Source organism: Micropterus dolomieu, linkage group LG12 (assembly GCF_021292245.1).
Source record: "Micropterus dolomieu isolate WLL.071019.BEF.003 ecotype Adirondacks linkage group LG12, ASM2129224v1, whole genome shotgun sequence".
Classification (NCBI taxonomy): domain Eukaryota; kingdom Metazoa; phylum Chordata; class Actinopteri; order Centrarchiformes; family Centrarchidae; genus Micropterus; species Micropterus dolomieu.
Genome location: NC_060161.1, coordinates 2,471,192 through 2,490,353, shown reverse-complemented (window position 1 = coordinate 2,490,353; position 19,162 = coordinate 2,471,192). Strand labels below are relative to the sequence as shown.

At 39.2% G+C, this 19,162-nt stretch overlaps 1 protein-coding gene across 11 annotated transcripts in view; it reads left to right on the top strand.

Annotated features, from left to right (window-relative positions):
* atrnl1a (attractin-like 1a) overlaps positions 1-19,162 on the top strand; it is a 233,381-nt gene that overhangs the window by 40,302 nt on the left and 173,917 nt on the right. For 8 of the 11 annotated variants that reach the window (XM_046065149.1, XM_046065150.1, XM_046065151.1 and 5 more), the window contains exons 5-10: positions 1,833-2,041; positions 6,722-6,896; positions 7,516-7,603; positions 9,587-9,833; positions 13,918-14,101; positions 17,931-18,085. In XM_046065149.1, the coding sequence (XP_045921105.1) occupies positions 1,833-2,041; positions 6,722-6,896; positions 7,516-7,603; positions 9,587-9,833; positions 13,918-14,101; positions 17,931-18,085 (1,058 nt within the window). Of the gene's footprint in view, positions 1-1,318; positions 1,351-1,832; positions 2,042-6,721; positions 6,897-7,515; positions 7,604-9,586; positions 9,834-13,917; positions 14,102-14,307; positions 14,895-17,930; positions 18,086-18,391; positions 18,626-19,162 lie in introns of those variants that run through there. The other 3 variants (XM_046065159.1, XM_046065156.1, XM_046065160.1) reach the window with 3 other exon arrangements.

The following is a 19,162-nucleotide window of genomic DNA, read 5'->3' as shown; positions in this document are numbered from 1 at the left end:
TTTCTTTTCCCCACCCCCCCCCCCCCCCATCATTCCATCTCTTTTAGCATCTGTATTGATCTGCTGTTACAGAGAAACAGCCTGTAATCTTTGGAGTATCAGTGCTTTCTGTTCACAGTTTAGTTTTAATGTTTCATTTAATTCTCTTCAAGCTCCTAGCTCTTCATATCTAATGGCTCTCATTTTCAGTCTCCTTTGTGTATTTTTCTTTGTGTACTTCTAGCTGGATCTCTAATTTCTCTCTCTTCCTCATTACATTATGTTCAATTGGCCGATACTGTGGTCCAAAGCCACTTACAATAAGTGCGTTTAAACTCTATTGGTACAAGAGGTAGATGTTTTGAAAGTGCATCCCTCTCAAACAAATAACTGTGTTCAGTGCTACAGTACAATTGCTTTTTGTGCTTTTCATGTTCTGAGGTTCATATTATATCATGTGTCTAATGGGTCCATTTATTGATAGAAGGAATAATCTGTAACAGGCTGTGCAGTTATTTAAAAATAATGCATTAAGTGAAGGCTAATTTACCTTTACTGAATGCAAATTGGACAGTGTTTGGGAGTTTTCTTTGCAACGTTGAGTAAGTGCAACAATTAACTCTGACATAGGATATTCTTCTCTATTTTCTTCTCCAACAGCAAGTCTCTTATTTTCCCTGTCTGCCCATTTGGTGCTGAGCAGGGGGTGTGAAGTGCGTTTATTAGAGCTTTTTTACTGAAAACAGCCACCTGCTGTGTTTGGAAATGTGGTTGATGAGTGACAGGGCTCTCAAACAAAAATTCAGCTGAAAGACACTGAGGCTACATCCACACTACTACGTTTTTGGTTTTAAAAAGGAAGACCTTTTGCCACATTTCCGCTTCCTAGCCAGACTGAAACGGCAAATCCAAAGACCTAAAACAGAGAAGTCAGAAAACGTTTTTAGTGTAGACAGGTGAGAATAAGAGAGGTTTAATAAACGATGACGCAGACACTCACATTTGGCTTCCTGATTGGGTGTTATCAGTCCTGCAAAGCAAAAATGCATAGCTACAAGTGTTTTAGTTTTGGTATTTTTATTAAAATATTTTGAACTGCGCAAATAACAATTATACACTTTGCTGTGCATGTCACCGTATTTACTTTGCGACGACTACAAGTCTGTTTTCTGCCGCCACAGTCTCTTTGTACTCCTGTGTTACTTTCAGTAGCAGTTCCACCTCGTTGTCGGTCCATGCAAAAAAATCTTTTTTTTGTCTCTAGCATTACTTTTTTTCTTTCGCCAAATCTTCTGCAACTGCGGAGTAGACAATCTGCTTCCTGTTCACAACAGCACGCACATGCCCAGTGTACATGAACGGCAACTTGATGTGTGTTTTCAGTTGTTTTTGTATAGACAAAGGTCAATTTTGAAACATAGCTAAAACTCTTTTTTTGTTTTAAAAATCTAGCGTGTGGATGTAGACTTAAAAGCTCCACAGACCTGCAGAGTTGGTGAAACACTTCCGTTGGTTCTGCACCACAACGCCTTTTATATCACCTATAGTCATTTAATCCACTGTAAAAAATTAAAAAATATATTACTGGAGCTAAATAATAAAATATAAAACTGTTTAATAGGAACTTACTGTACCGTAAATGTTTCTATAAGCGAGGAAATTCATAACAGTGTAGTTGCCTGAACTAGTTACCAGCTTGTACTTCAGTATTACTTTCCTGAGGCATCCAGTGTCTCAAAGCTGTGGGGTTATATAAAGCAGTATCTGGCCAGTCACAACTATTCTCTGTGCCTGTGTTTCTGTATAACCTTGAAGAACATTCTTGACTTCCTGCCTAACTGTGTCGCCCTCAGGATAAATTCTTGTCCCAATAACTGTTCGGGCCACGGCAGATGCGGCACAGCGAACTCGGTCTCGGGTCGTGTGTACTGTGAGTGCGAGGAGTACTGGAAAGGAGAAGCCTGCAACATCCCATACTGCAGGGATAACTGTGGCAGCCCGGATCACGGCTACTGTGACCTGACCGGAGAAAAGCTCTGCGTCTGCAACGACAGCTGGCAAGGTAAAAGAGCAGGACAAATGGGACAGGAAAGAGGGCACAGAATTGTATCAGGGGAAATTAAAACAGACTTTTTTAGAGAGATTTCAGAAGTATGATGGTGAGCGGACAGAAAAGGGCTAGATATAGGGCTAGATGTCAGATCTGAACATATTTAATGTGTCGATGAGCGCAGTCAGTATTATTATTAAGACTCAAAACCGGGATACATTTGGTAAAAAAAAATAATAACTTGGCCTGTATATCATCATCTGAGGACTGACTTCACATTGAAGTAAAGTCATTGAAATGCTGTTAAAACAGTACTGTGTACTAAAAATGTTCTTTTCAACCTAATTCTGTCCAGTTTTATGATGTTTTAAGACCTCTTTTAAGCTACAAATCACCAAATCAATACTTATGTGCAAGAAGTCCTTGTTTCATTGTTGCAACTTCATATAATTACTCTGCAATCTCCACAAATGAGGACAAAGCCAGTGTTATTAATTCTCAAAACCAATATATCATTTCCCATGATGTCTATAATGAAGAGGATCTTTTTGATGTTTCTGTTTTGTTCATTATTAAGGTGAAAAGGGAACAAATACAAAATAGATGAAAGGAGGAGATGCGAAAGCACGACAGCAGCCATTTCCCTGTTTATGCACAACATAATGTTGCCTGATTCAATATTATTTTAAATCATAAAACAATAGAGGTGATATCTTGGGAAATCTTGCTTAGTGGCGCATAATATAAGTGGCTTCATTATTTATTTATTTTATGTTTAATTTGTGAACTATTCCCTCTTGTGGCAGCACACAGAACAATTTAACGATACATGGGATTATAATATCAGACTGACAATAATTTTTATATTGAGGCAAGGCAATTGTACTTATGTGTCAATATTAATGTGGTAATTGTCCATGAAAAATCTATTGAAGCTGTTTTTATTCAGTGCCAAACACACAATTCATGTTAGTATTGTATCGTTGTATTGATGAAGTTGTGTGTAATTCAATACATTTTACAACACAATACAACACTCGATGTTTAATTGTCCTCTGTCTTGTATACCTGACAAGCTGGGTCTCCCCTCAAAACAATTCAGAACCAATGTTATCCTGCATACTCCTACTACTACTACTACTACTACTAATAATAATAATAATAATAATAATAATAATAATAATAATACAATTTGGAATCTAACCCCAGTGGACATTAAAGGCCTATGCAGTTACATTAGATGGTGAAGCACTGCCCCCTCCTGGATTAATGATGTAAGCACAAGTACAAACCAGCGAAGCCACTTTTGTCTGCTGACGTCCATTTAATTCTTGAATAATGAGGCATTAAGCAATGTTTTCCCACAGAATGGATGTATGTAGCTATGTTTTTTTCAATTAACCCCCTAACCAACAATTTGAGGGTGGCTATAGAGGATTTACAGTAAGAGCAAGTAAATGTACTCGCAAAGGACATTACTTCGTATAATTAATCAGAATGCAATCAAACAACACACACACTGTGAGCCACCCCTGTTCAGCACCACCAGATGATTAAAGTCATTTCACTTGAATGTTCATCAAACTGCTCCAGGATGATTTCTGAACTATGATGGTTTATCATCTTCGACCCTTTTGGAAATTGATTTTAGAGAATGCTTGCCGGCTGGTCATTGAGTTTACAGTTTGTCATTAATGTATGGCATGTATTTTCCCAGCACAAACTAAGCCATAAATGACATTTTGTCTTTCTTGTTAAGTCTGCAGAAGCATTTAAAAGTTTGCATGCAGCAAACTCACATTTAGCAGTTGTGTTTCTTTTCAGAAAATAATCAAATTTCAACCTTTTTGTTTTATTTGTGTGATGACTGCATGCAACAACCTGCTTTTCACAAAGAAAATGAAAGATAATAACACTTTTCCTACCGGGTGTAAAGATTTAAATGGCATTTAAAAGGTCTGAATCTGCCCTCTGTGACAGGATTTGACCACTTCTTTCTAAATGTCACGAGTGAGGAGTCATTTATAAAATAAGGTGAAAATCAAGTGAGACAAAGATGTGTGGATGTGGTGGTGGTGGGAGGGGCACCACAAAGCCCCAGAGCATCCATCTGACGAATAAACCGTGGGGGTAATAAAGGTGCTGGTCGCCATAGCAACTGCCATTTCACAGCAAAAAATATGTTTTTGTGTTAATGAAAAGAGCATGTCCCGCCATTTGTCCTTGGCTTCTCCCCTTCTATCAATCCGCTCTCCTCATCCCACACAAAGCCACACAAAGAAAAGCGTGTTTCAATTAGTGTTTTTCATTTGTTTCTTCTCCTGCTGTCTCATTTGTCACCTGCTGAAGCATTAATCAAACCCACCTGCCCTGTTAGAATACCCCAAATGATTTTAGCCTCTTTGACCCCCTCCCATATCTGAGGAACGGAGAGCTTAACCGACTACGATAAAATGGAGGATATAGCTGCTGTTGTCTGATCAGCTCTTAAATCAGTTCGTCGTGTCTTTCTGTGTTTTTACTTGAAGGATCATCTGATCTTATCTGAAGGTTTAGGTAAAGGTTATCAGGAGTATATCAGGAGCACCAGTTGTTGTTGTTTTTGTTTTGTTTTTTACTTCACTAACACATTTTTTTTTTATAATCAGTGAAAGTATGCTGCTGTTTCCTTATTAAAACAAAACATATATTGTTTGTGATGTAATGCTTTTGTTGGCACTCTCTCTTCTTACTGATAATGACATTATTACCTCAGATAACAGTAGTGCAGTAAACTAAACTGTATCCTAAAAAGCTCCTACCATGATACACTTCTGAAAAATTAGTGATAGTTCATACAGTCTCTGTGTTCTCAGTTCTCTATGTACACAAAAGCCCTATTTCTCTAAAATATTGTTCACAAATCTGTCAAAATCTGTGTCAGTGAGCACTTCATCCACCTCACAGGTGTGGCATATCAAGATGCTGGTCACAATAAAAGGCCACTCAAAGGTAGTTTCAACAAACTCTGAGTTTCTCTACTCCTGCGGAGCCTGAAGCAGCTGTCTTACTGACAGTCATACTGTCATATATACAGATATATACAGTCTATGATTGTAACGCAGTTACGTCTTAGATAGGCTGTTAGTTTTTTACCCAAACATGATCTTGAACATGACCGCTTTATGATCAATCTGGTAACGATGTATGGACAGAGTTGGACATCGTGGATTCATCCTCAAGACAGAATAAAATCTATAGACTACACTGTCCTTCTTTATGACACTGTGACTCTGTGGACAGTTGCACTTTAAAATACTTACCATGAGCTACACTACTGCAGTGATCACAGTTTAAACTAATCTGTATAGAACTGATCAATGAACAGTAATCTTTCAGGTAGTCACACTGATTGGAACATTACTATCGTAGTAATCATACTGGAAATAATGTGACTATTTCTGAGTGCAGCTGAAACAAACAGGCCTAAATGTGGTTAAGTGAGGTGTTTTGACATGAGCAAGATTTTATTAATGTACAATAGACTAAAACTTTACAGTCACTTTGAACCCATAGACACATTTTCCACTGCAAAAAAAGAATTAATACACTAATCTACTGAGTCGGTCTGTGACTTCACAATCACAGGTCCATGAGTAGCCTAGAGTAGTCTGATCTGTTTGATTAATATTTTCATCTTCAGTTGTTGCCACCTATATTTTGTTCTGTGAGGTTACAGCTGAATACATTAATAAATTTCAAATGGCCTATAGTAGAATTCCAGCACTTTATCATTCATTAAGAAAAATCCCAGTCTGGTAAATGATGAATGAGCAACGCTGTATGAAATGTAATAATGTTAACGTATTGATCCTTCCTCCACTCCTGCGTTGTAACATAAATAGCCTATCATGGCAGACATTCATATTTCCAGCTCCACCAGATTAAAACGGAGGCTCTGCCTTTATTTACCCGTTGCCATGGTGAATCGTAGTATCTGAGCTCCATTGCTGATGGCTTTTTTTTTTCCCATCCCCACGCACACGTTGCCATCAGGTTCAACGTACTCTGAGCTGACTGAACTTATTCTGATCAGCTGTTCTCACCTCAGGCTTAATCAACTCAGAGCTCAGGGATAAGCTCAGAGTTTGTTAAACCTGCTTTCTGAACCAGGGCCCAGGTTGTTGATTGTGCTGCAGTGAAAGTACTGATTACAGCAGAGTATGTGTAAGGTAAAATACACGTTTATTCTCTCTCACTCTCTGTTTACAGATGGCTGAAAAAGTTGCACTTACTAGCAGCAAATATTTATTGATGTGCAATTGTTTACATGTTAAGTTTTTGAGACTGTTTCAGACTATTTAATTAACATAATCCATTTAGGAAAAGGTATTATTGCCCACATGCAGAACAGCTTTCAGTATCGCCCTGTTTTAATTGTAGTTTATACAGGAAAGGGGTCTACTATCCAAATAATTTTCAAAATCTAAATATTGTCTCTTTTTCACTTTAATATCCCCCCCAAAACTTTTTTTCCGGTCAGGCTCTACTCTTTAACTGCCACTTTAAAATATGCAAAGTTAAATAACATATTTGAAACATCACGAATCGTGCTTTTTTTAAGTCTATTGATGGCATTTTAACCATGTTTGTGGCTATTGAAGACACTATTTAAATCAAATGAGTCTCTTCTCTGTCTCTTCTCTGGATCAGGTCCAGACTGCTCTCTGTCCGTTCCCTCCACTGAGGCCTTCTGGGTGCTGCCGAGCATCAAACCGTCAGCTCAGTCTCTGGGTCGGGCGTCCCATCAGGCTCTGGTGCACTCTGGGCTGATGTGGGTGGTGGGAGGCTACTCTTTCAACTACTCCAACTACCACATGGTCCTTAAGTAAGCAGCACCAGTCTGACAAACTGATCCACGGGGCAGAAATCCCGCTCAGACCAAACACAAAATAGTTTTTTTGACAGTGATAGCTGATAGACTGTTCTCACGGCAGACTTCTGGCATGTCGCCGCAGGGAAAGCACAGGTGTGACTAATAACATTAGTAATGAGTGCATTCCATTTAAGTGAGCTAATGCCAGGGCCATGTTATTGTGCATGTTGGCTGACTAGCATGGCCTACTAGGGCACTTATTGGAACTGAACCATAGTTTAAAAAATGTGTTTCAGCTGTGCATTTCAAGTTAAAATGTCCGCTCTGAAATGGTCCATAGACCCTTTCTTACAGCAGGCTGCATTCCATTAAGCTCCAGGTCCAGAGCCATGGTATTGTGCATGCTGGCTTACTAGACTTGAGCACCTAAATGGAATGGAGCCATCATGAATGTTATTCTTTCCAGCTGGCCTTTTAATCAGTTTTACATAGTTAATTCCACCCCTGCAGCCTCTGTATTACTGCACTGTAGCACCACTTATAGGGACTAAACCTTGTCAGCGGATATGAGCTTTTTTGACCATCAAGTCCACTTCCGCTCTGTTTTTCTTTGATGTCTTTCTGTCTACAGCTATAACCTAGAGAGCAGCACGTGGGATGTGGTGCCTGTTGGCAGCGGTCCTCTCTACAGATATGGTCACTCATTGGCTCTGTACCAGGTAATACAGATGTGGCTGCTACATTTCACTGACACTAAAGAGTTGTCTGAGGCAGTAAAATCCTAAAGATATGGTGCTTTGTATTTAATCTATAATCTTTAATCTGATTTGCACTTTTCCCTTCCATACAAAACAACTCAAGACAATTGAGCTGCAAATGTCAGTATTTATTTTAGATTTTTACAAAACGTTTAGTGCTGAGCTGAACTTTAAGGCTTTGGTCTGTTGTCTTTCTCAGTATCTGTGTGTGAAACAGAAACAGTGGACAGTACACAGTCTGCACAAAACCTGTAGCCAATTCAACGAACCAACATCTGTTCCCAGACTTTGTGTCTTTATGTACTGATCTTGGAAAGGACTTCAGTCTTCCTGTCAAGTTTTCATTAGTTACTTAACTAGACAAAAAATCCCTGTAGCTTTTTTTTGTCTACCACCATCAGGGTGTGTCTGTGTGTGTGTAGTTAATGTTAGTAGTCCAGATGCAACAGGAGATAGCTCAATGAATGAAACTCCCCTAAATTCTGACAGCTTTACTTTACTGAAAATAAAATTATGTCCTAACAATAAACTATCTTTTTAATCTTAGCGTATGTTTTGGGACGCTGCTCTTCATTACAGAGCAGAACTGGATGTCACTGAGAGCTGCAGATACAGAGAGATTTATATTATATTTATCTGTGCTCAGTTTTAACCATCACTTTAAGCTCACTGTTTAGTTTTACTGTTTTTCTGTTGTTAAAAATTGACTGATCTTTTGACTAAAGACTAATTCTGGTTAAAGCTTCTCAAATGTAAGAATTTTCTGTCTTCTGGTGCTTTGAAATTTGACTGTCAGAAACAATTAGCTATTTTATGACATAACAGTCTGCTTGATATCATGTGATGTTGTGGGCCTCCACCATTATTTTTGACATGTCATACACTGATTAATAATTTCTTTAAAAATTGCCACAAATTACTCAATAAGGAAAATAGTTCCATTACCTCTTTGAAGCATTTTATACAGGGAATCATTTCACAAGACTGAAAAGAAAGTGTTAACTTTGTGAAAGACCGGCCCATTATTCACTTTACCTGTGAAGAAATGAGAACATTAGAATCATCCATGTGTCCCGTAAAGATCACTCACTTCACAGTTTGGAGCATCAAATGATGTGTCACTGTCCAAATACTGGGACACATGCTTACTTTGTGTGGAAGAAGTAATTTAATAGTGAAGGAGGGAGGGAAAATAAAGACAAATGTCTCTGTTCTGCTATGATGAAGGTGAGATTTGATCCGGAGTAGGTCAGTGTGCCCGCCTCAAGCCTGGAGAAGATTTGTAGGCAGCAGTAACTCTTGGCATGTTTACTGTATACACAAGTTTTAACTTCAATGCCTCCCTGTAACACTGAGGAGGGATGAAGGGAATTACTTCACTTCATTGATGTAGTTTGTCGCCTTCTCATGAAACCTTAGATTTGAGCACAAAGCAGACATGCGTGTTTTATTTTGATCTTAGGGAATGACAGAGACGTCTAACCAGACCTGCTGACTCTTCACCGTTACACTGATATTTTAGGTGACTCCTTGAACACGGCTGCACTGATGTGGAGTAAAGTGCAGATTACAGCCTGTTAGTTTATTGTTAAAGACTTACAGCTGCTATAATCAATATTTTTGTATTTACGATGAATGAAATTACTGAATGTACCATGTCAAAGGTGAGGAGTGTAAATGATTGAGCTGAAAAGGTGCTGTTACGTGGAGAGCCAGGTTAGCAGTTTCCCTAAGCTAAGCTAACCTACGGCTAGGGCTAATTAATCGACTAATCGAAAAAATAACCGTTAGATTAAACGGCCAGACATTTTGCCTCAGAAGCCAAATGCAAGCTCAGACAAAACCCATTCCTCTTATATCTGTATCAAATGTCTCCATGATGAAACTGAAACATTACATTAAAAAGCATCACACACTTCTATCTCTGTCTTTTCCCTCATGTAGGATGACATCTACATGTTTGGTGGGAAGCTGGAGGCGCAGTCGGCCAACGTGACGGACGAAATGTGGGTGTTCAACATCCCTAGACGCACCTGGTCTCCACGGACACCAGCCCCGCCTCCTCCATACGCTCTGGAGGGGCACACCGCCCATGTGGTGGAGCAGGCCCACGGCGAGCCAGTGATGCTGATCTTCTTTGGCTACTCGCCAATCTACAGCTACATCAACAAAGTTCAGGAGTACAACATCAGTAAGTACACCTGCTGACTCTGCTGTCATCGATTTTCTTTCTTTGGTGACTGTTTCATTGCTCTTTATTGATGATAGTCAAACACAGGAACTCTTCAAGCTGTTGACATTTTCCAAAGGCCACGTTGGATTTTAATACACACTTGTTGAGTCCTAATTTATATTTTTTAAATGATTTCCAAGTAAATATGTATTCATAACATTGAAGATGGACGGCAGATATTGGCATTTCTAGTCATCGTTACTGCTCTGGTTGGGATGTTGCTTCATCAAAGTCATTGTTCCTCAGCGAGTTTGCAAAGTTATACATTTAATATAACCACTTTGGCTGCTGAAAGAGAGATTCACAAATGCAAATGCATATGTTAAGCACACAAGAGAGTACAATAAAAACACTACACAAGCTCTAGTCATGTGATAAACAGTCCTACACACTGCCATCTTTCTTCATTTGTTGGCCTCAAGAATTGCATCTAATCAACCCATATCAAAAACGGAGCTCGCACAGCACCTGGTGTTTTAGCTTCAGCTTCCTCCTTTTCATTTCATGCATCAAGTGAATCTCAGATTTACACCTCAAACAGTTCTTTCCAAAACATTTATATTAAACAAAATCTTATTGTTTGTGAGCTGTACTTTGTGGATTTTATCTATTTCGAAGTTTAAAAGACTGCAGAGGCCACTGTTAAGGTACCAAAATCAACTTTTCTGAGAAGAAGTAGCTGTTTTGTGGGGAAGGAAGTGAACTTTCAAGCATTGCAAGCATTTTTATTTTTATTGAAAACTGAATCAAATTACATAAAAATGGACATCCTTACAATTTAGATTTTTAACAGAAAACAGAAAATAAGACAAAGAAAAAGGGACATATACAAACCTGCCCACCCAGCCACCCAGATTCCCCTCCACCCTGGCTTACTTAAAATCATATACATAGACCAAAATATAAAAGTCTTAGTCTGGTAAGACCTGCAAATCTGCAAAATATGATAGAAAAGGCCAAATGTGAGAACTTGTCTGGGTTTCCTCTCATTGTGTTTTAATTTTCTCAAGTTTTAAGAAAAACATAACATCAGTAAGCAACTGTGAAACTGATGGAGGGCTTGGAGATTTCCACTGTAAGAGAATTTGACATCTGGCTAGTAAAGATTTGAAATTGAGAATTTCTTTATGCGCCAAATTAAATGGACCTGATTTTTCTGGGGTCCCATAAAATAGCAATTAAGGGGCACGAAGGTGAAGGTGTATTCCTATTGTAAATGAAATGATGTTGAAGTAACCAGACCAAAAGTTGTATAATTGTGGACAAAAGTAAAACATGTGGCTCAAGTGACAATGTGATTTTGCTAGTTTTTAATTGACTTAGTCTAGTTTGATAACTTATCATTAGATTTTTGTGCACATGCCACAATTTGCATGTCCAAGTATTTTCCGTAATTATCTTGCAACTTGGTCCCAGAGAGGAATGCGCAACTTTACACTTATATGTGGATGAGTGGCAGTTAAATTTGAACTTAAACTAAAAAAGTAAGATTAACTCATCCTTTGTTTTTATAAGTTAAACTTTAGTATGTTCTCTGTTCACAAAAGTCTTGGTCTGGAAATCTTAATGCAACAGCATACAATGATATTTTAGTCAACAGTGTGCTGCCAACTTTATGGCAAAATCTTTTGGAAGGTTCTTTCTTATTTCAACATGAGCCCGTGCACAAAGCCAGGTCCATAATATGGTGTTCCCAGTTTGCTGTGGAAGAACTTGACTGGCCTGCAGACAGACCTGACCTCAATTCCATCCAACACTTTTGGGATGAACTGGAATGCTGACTGCGAGCCCGACCTTGTTTGTATGTTTTTATGTGTGAATCCTGGAAAATCCCTGCAGCCAGGTTTCAAAATCTGGTAGAAACCCTCCAGAGTGGAGGCTGTTATTGCTGCAGATTAATGCTCGTGGCTTTGGAATAACATGACTGGTGTAATATCTGACTGTCCTCCTACTTCTGGCCATTTAAATTTCTTTTACATGTATCTTGTGTTTCCCTGTTTAGCCAGTAGATGGCAGTGTCACACAGCTTTGGAAGCCAGCTGCTGAAATTAGAGTTGGATCTTTGACACATTCTGGAGATGGAAACACACACACACCTTTCATTAGACACACAAAACAAACTCAAAGGCAAACATGTGTGCAGCTACACAAGCTCACACACCAACACACGCACAGAGCGATCATTAAAAAGAGGTGGCATCCAGGCCAGAGTGTCTGGGAGAAGACAATGATTAATGAATCCCCACTGCATTCCCTCACTTTTCTTCCTTCCTGTCATTCTGTTTTTGCTAATTTTCTCATCCCTCCTTCTCTCTCTTTGTTGAGACTCTCTCATCCCCTTCTTTGCCTCCCTTCGTCTGCCAGGCCTCAGTTTCTGACCCCCTCTGTCATCGTTCCGACTCGGTCGCCGTTACCTCCTGCTCCTCTCCCTCACCTTTCCCTTCCTTCTGTCCTCTCATCTGTCTATCACTTTCATCTTCACCCGACTCTACCTCTTCCCTCCCACCTCTCTCTCTGACAATGTCTCAGTAAGTCTGCACTGTGGATCATTAGGCTTCAGAGGGAGCCACTAAGAGTCAGTACAACCTGGAAATGAACAGAGGGAAGCAGAAGCGGAGTGTAAAAGATGAGGTAAAAGGATTTAATGACCCCCCAGAGAGGCAGATTCACAGCAATTAGCTGCCAGAGATGAGATAAGAGTTGACCTTCTACTTTCTTGTCGTCTCTTCACAGTCCCACTTTCTATCGCTGTTTCTCTAGTTCTTGCTCTTTTTTTTTCAGTTCTCTCCGGGCCTTTGTTCAGCTGTCTGTTGATTACTTTTTTTTTCTCCATTCAGTACTATTAAATGAAGCTTTCCTAGCATGTGTTCATCAAAAATATGTCGCCAAAGCATTAGAGCCAGACCATTATGTGATTTTGAGGCTGATACCGAAGATTTGATTTTTGATATATGAGAAGTTTTTTTATTAACAAAACAAAAACGTCCCAAAAAATCCAATAAGGATCTGTTAACTCTCTTTTTTCACCCTCTGTCTTTTCCTGCTGTCCTTGTTTTTCTTTCCTATATATTATCCAGTCTTCACCAGATCTGGTACATAAAATATTTGGATACGCTTGCAAAAAAAAATAGTTTATTTGTTTGATACATCCTGAGAGTTTCCAAAACTTACTGACAAATGCAATGAAGTGTGGCTTTCCTAATGTAGCGTTTTAGTGACATGGCCAGATATCAATTCTGAGCAATCCTACTTATTTTAAAAGGAAATTGGTGCAGTACAGCAACTTTTAAATTGCTAGTAATCTTGAGTCTGACTAAAGTATTCACAATTGTTTCTTGTACAAAAGCCTATGACTATTAAAAATATTATATTATATATACTTACAGGTAAATTATAGCCATCATCAGCAAATGGGTACATTCAAATCGAGATTTCTAACGTAGATTACATTTGAAGAGACAAATTTAGCGTTGTAAGGAGATATACTCTCTCTCTCTCTCTCTCTCTCTCTCTCTCTCTCTCTCTCTCTCTCTGTGTGTGTGCTTTCTAGTTATTTTTTTCCTTTTTCTCAGTTTTTCTTTCTCTGCTCTCAGTACTACTCAGGGTCTCAAGGGTTTACCGTTCCAGATGACGGCACGTTCCCTCAGGCTTTTTGAAGTTCCTCCTCCTTCCAAGGCTTTGTTTCTTGTGTTGTCTTTTCTATTCCGGTGGCTGCTCGGATGATGTAATCCCAGCATGTTTTTAATAAGATTTTCTATGCACCTGAGTTAATCGGTACGCATCACACTGGTCTAATAAAGGGGCGCTTTTAGATTCAATAAACTTTCATTTCCTCTGGCCTCTCTTACTGTTTGGCTCACTCTCTCCGTCTCCCGTCTTTTCTCTTCCCTCGCTCTGTCTCACCAGAATTAAAAGTGCTTTGCTTTTTGGCATGAAAGTGAAAAGCAAAACTTGCCAAAGCAACATAAACTTTTTAAACGATCAGCTTTTATCTTTCTGCATTAATGAGACCCCCCCCCCCCCTCTCCTCTCTGTGTCTCAGGGTCTAACTCGTGGCAGGTTGTGTCTGCCGGAGGTGCGGTGGTCCAGGGAGGTTATGGCCACAGCAGCGTGTACGATGAGGCCAGCGGCTGTGTGTTTGTCCACGGGGGCTACAAGGCACTTAGCAACAACAAATACGGCCTGGTGGACCACATGTACCGATACGATGTCCAAGCGAAAACATGGTGAGAGCACAGAACAATGTTACCTATGAATATATATCTGGATTCTGAGGAAACATGTTGGTGTTGAATAGATAGTGATGTCCTGCAGCAGCACTGAAACCTGCCAAAATTAAAATTGCATTGACATCCAGAGTGACTATATCGCCCGCCGGCATCATTGTGTAAAAATCCAGTCATCCATTCTCTGAACTGCTTATCTTGTCCAGGGTGGCTGAGAGAGCTGGAGCCAATCCCATCATGCAGGCCAGGTGCATGCAGGGCCATGTTACCAGTCTTTCACAGGGCTGACACATATAGTCTAGGAGCAATTTAAAGTTATTGTGTGAAACTGTGATTGGAATATTTTCCTGGTATCAATTTCCAAAGCAGTTTTAATATAAATCCAAAAATACTGGATAAATAATACACTGGACTGTGAACATGTTTAACTCATTTTAGTTGATGTCATGTTCAGCTGTTGCTTGCTGGGTTTGTTTATGAGAGAGGGAAGAGTGTTTGTGTGTTTGTACGTTTACGCAGCGCTGCATCGAAGTAAAGTTCTGAGGTGCAGGTGTTGCACCACATGTGCTATGAGTTATTTTACTATTCTCTTTGATAATCCAGTGGGTCATTTTGTTCTTTTCACTATGTTTATCTAACGGCTGAAGTTGTTTGTCTGTCTTCAACTTCTGTTAACTTATCTAAGACTTTCACCTTTTATTTTTTGTACCAGAGTTTAATTTATTTTTGTGTTATTTATCGATTTTTATCAATTATTTATTCATTTTAAGATAAAATAATAATAATAAAACCTACTAATTTGTTAACTTACACTGAAATACATTTGTTAATGCTGGACCTATGTTTTATGTCTTTTGCTTTTCTTTTTTTTTTAAATTTATGCAATTCAAATATACCTTTTTAATGACAATAGTGATGAAAATTACAGGTATTCTATAGTGTTATTAGATAAGATTCAACTTCATTGTCATTATGCAGAATATAGGTACAGAGCTAATGTAATGCAGTTAGCATTTATACAGATAAGTGCAGTTATATCTTACAATATGTACAGTGGAGTTACACTTAATCATAATTTATTTAATACAGATATTATACAGTATCTGTGTATTTTAAAAGCGTGTGTACAGAGTTAGAGAATGGATATAGTGTGCTTATTTTAAGGTTATATGAACATTATAAATAGCATTTATGTATCTGGTAAGTATGCAGAGTATCATAATGTATATACAGTTGGTTCTTTGTACAGTAACATTAAACAGTGGTGTGTGTGCAAAATGTAATGCAACCTTACAAAGATAATTATTAACACATAATACAGGGAACCTGTTGCAGAACAAGAACATGTAGCAGTTCTACTACTGTGTGAATTCTACATTCACAAAATATGAATGTAGAATTCATTAAGGGAACTTTTGTGGAAGGAAAATTAGCTTCTTGAGTCACACAGAAAAAAAGAGAATAGAGGGATCTGGCAGCTGGTCTGACCTCAGACGACCCCAGGCAGATGGATGGGTGAAAGAGGACGCTCGGCCATATCAATGTCTTCTCCTCACATGTGCACTCTCACACACACGTTCTCACATGTACACACAGACACACGCAACCTGCTGTCTCTCCATGGCTCTCACTTTCCAGATGGAATTTGTTGTCGGAGTCAGGTGTCACTTGAGCTGGTGGACTTTGGAAATTCCCAGACCGCAACATTTCTGGGTATTCCAGCTATTCTGTATAGCTACAGCCCAATGTAAAGATCCCCTCTTCTCTGTCAGCAGAAAATTATTTTACACTGTATAACATGTTAATAAGCTCAGGAAATAAAAGAACGGGCAATACAACAGCCAAAATGATAAAAGAAGACACTTTTTCTAAATCATATTTGATAAGGTGTCTTCCTCTCCTCCTTTTTGCCGTTTGTTCAAACACAACACTTCCTTCAGGTTTACCCATTGTGTTGATAAATTCAGGATAACGTTCACTCAGTTGCCAGTTTATCCGGTAGACCTAGCTTAAACTAATGCATGTGAATACAAGAACCAACTGTAAATACTACCTCTGTGAAGGTTATAATAATGTTTATTTGTTGGAGGAAGTAGTTTGTGGTGTTTTGGAATTTAATTGCTTTATGCTGAAAATATTTTATACTAATAATATGCACTTTAACCTCATTATAATTTTTTATGTTCTTTAAGTCTCACTAATTCATTAAGCAAATTTCAAGGACCGCCTTTTTCCACCTACGTAATATTGCAAAAATCAGGAACATCCTGTCTAAAAATGATGCAGAAAAACTAGTCCATGCATTTGTTACTTCTAGGCTGGATTACTGCAATTCCTTATTATCAGGCTGCTCGAAAAAGTCCGTTAAGACCCTTCAGCTGATCCAGAATGCTGCAGCTCGTGTTCTGACAGGAACCAGGAAAAGAGATCACATTTCTCCTGTCTTAGCTTCTTTGCATTGGCTTCCAGTAAAATCCAGAATAGAATTTAAAATCATTCTTCTTACCTACAAAGCTCTTAATGGTCAGGCACCATCTTATCTTAAAGAGCTCATAGTACCTTACTACCCCACCAGAGCACTGCGCTCCCAGAATGCAGGGTTACTTGTGGTTCCTAGAGTCTCTAAAAGTAGACTAGGAGCCAGAGCGTTCAGCTATCAAGCTCCTCTCCTGTGGAACCAGGTTCCAGTTTGGGTTCAGGAGGCAGACACCATCTCCACATTTAAGAGTAGGCTTAAGACTTTCCTCTTTGATAAAGCTTATAGTTTAGTCCTGAACCAGCCCTTAGTTTAGCTGTTATAGGCCTAAACTTCCAGTAGTCTTGTGCTTTCTCGTCCCTCTCCTCTCTCCTCCTGTCACTTCCTGCAGGTGTTTCTGGCTCTGGAGCTGTGGAGTCGACACCCTCTGCTACAATTGTTATTAAATGTCCTATTGTTTTTATTATTGTTAGTTGATATTACCTTTTACAATTATTTTCATAAAAATTACTATAAATATCTGTACCATCATTCATTCAGTCTGTAGCAACATCACCTTTACTGTTTGTACTTCTGTGTGGATATTGTGTAGGCAGAATTTTTGGGTTTCTGTAATAATAACAGAATACGGTCTAGACCTGCTCTTTTATGAAAAGCCCTATGAGCTAACTGTTGTTGTGATTTGGCGCTATATAAATAAAATTGAATTGGAAAAATCGAAATTGAAACTAACTGGGTGGACAAATTTGTGACCTCAGATGTCTGAAATTGAAATCACCATTTCAAAGTGCTGATGTCATAGGCCATGCAAGAGGGACTGGACTTATTTCACTAAAAGCTGTTTTTAGTTTCTGGGGCTTAAAGCTCCCAGGGCAAAAATAGTTTGTACATATAATAATGATCAGTCTTTTTGATAATGTTACTTAAACCCCACACTTATAAAGAGTAAACTAAAGGATTATTTTATTATCTGGATCAGTTTATCCAGTGTGTCAGTTAAAGGGGCTCCTGGAAGAGCTGTCAAGCATCAAAGTCTGTGGAAAGTCAGAGTTGCTGCAGTAATTGAAGAAGCCACAGATAGCCACCACAGTTGGTCTTGAATGTGCGATCTTTGACCTCAGAGAGGTCAGACTGGGACCTCCTACGATGTCTGTGTGTACGATGTGTGTTGAATGTTTCTGTATGTTTGCATGGTGTGTGTGCTGCTCCCATGAACAGTTGGTCTGAAGGGCAGCCACCACAGGCCAGGTCACACAACAAGACAGGCGCCATCAATTACATGGCACCATGGACACACATGACAAATAAACACTTTCTTAATATATCCGTGTGTGTGTGTGTGTGTACATGCAGGGTGATCCTCAGGGAGAGTGGTTTGGCTCGGTACCTACACTCTGCGGTGCTGCTGAGCGGCACAGTGCTGGTTTTTGGGGGAAACACTCACAATGACACGTCGCTAAGCAATGGAGCCAAGTGCTTTTCTGCTGACTTCATGGCGTATGATATAGGTAAGAACAAGTCTTAAATAATCACCCACATACACACCTTCTGGTACTATATTTTGCAGCAGATGCAACAAATATATATATATATATATATCTGATCATATTGTCTATCTCAGGGCTGCAAACATTTCACTTAGTTTACCCTGCCGGCAAGTGCATAGCCAGGGTGGTATCAATGCAAGCTGGTTTCAAAGGGCCTGTCTCCCTACATTAGTTTTGATTCATTACTCGTTCTAAAAGATTCTGCTGTCTTTTTTGCATTTTTACCTATTTCCAGATTTGAAGCAGCCAGTTCTTCTTTCATTGCAGGCTTTATTATAAACAAGTGATGAGAGCCACATGCCTCCTTTGATACACTTCCTTATAGTCAACCATGAGGAGGCTTGTTGACTGGGAATGAGTCGTGCTTCACACGATCCCACAAGATCTACTCTTTCTCCGGGTGTCCCAGCTCATCATATGAGTCCAATCCACCTAGTTGGCCCCCATTGTTGTTGACATCTCAATCAAATTTCTCAATGAATAAAGTTTTCAAAGCTTGGAGTAGAGTGAAATCCTAAGACCCGACTTCCTCACAGATGAATCACGTTATATTTAATACATGATTCGGTCTTGGTTTCTATATTCCCAATTATTGCATTATCCAATATACATGTACCATATTTACCACACTACATTACTACAGATTTTCTGGTGTGAATCGTAATTGTGCTGCAGCAGAATTTGATGAAATGCCCATAATGGTGCATACTGTATGAAGAGAGGGAAAGAGGATGAGACAGTAATAGACAACAAATAATAATCTTAAATACAGAAGAGTCTGTGAGGGAGAAAACAGGAGTGTGTTAGGATACAGAGACTGCGGTACATGTAGAGAGAATGGGAAGATTAAGGATCCCATTACAGTCTACGCAGTCGCACCATAGACCAGATGTCATGAGATTGTTTCCACCACTCAACAGGGATGGAAAAGAAGGGAGCTTTGGGAGAGGAAAAGAGGGATTACATCAACACAGGAGAGAAACGGCAGGAAGCAGCGAGATTAACAGAATGAAGACAGAAGGGGGGGGGGGGGGGGCA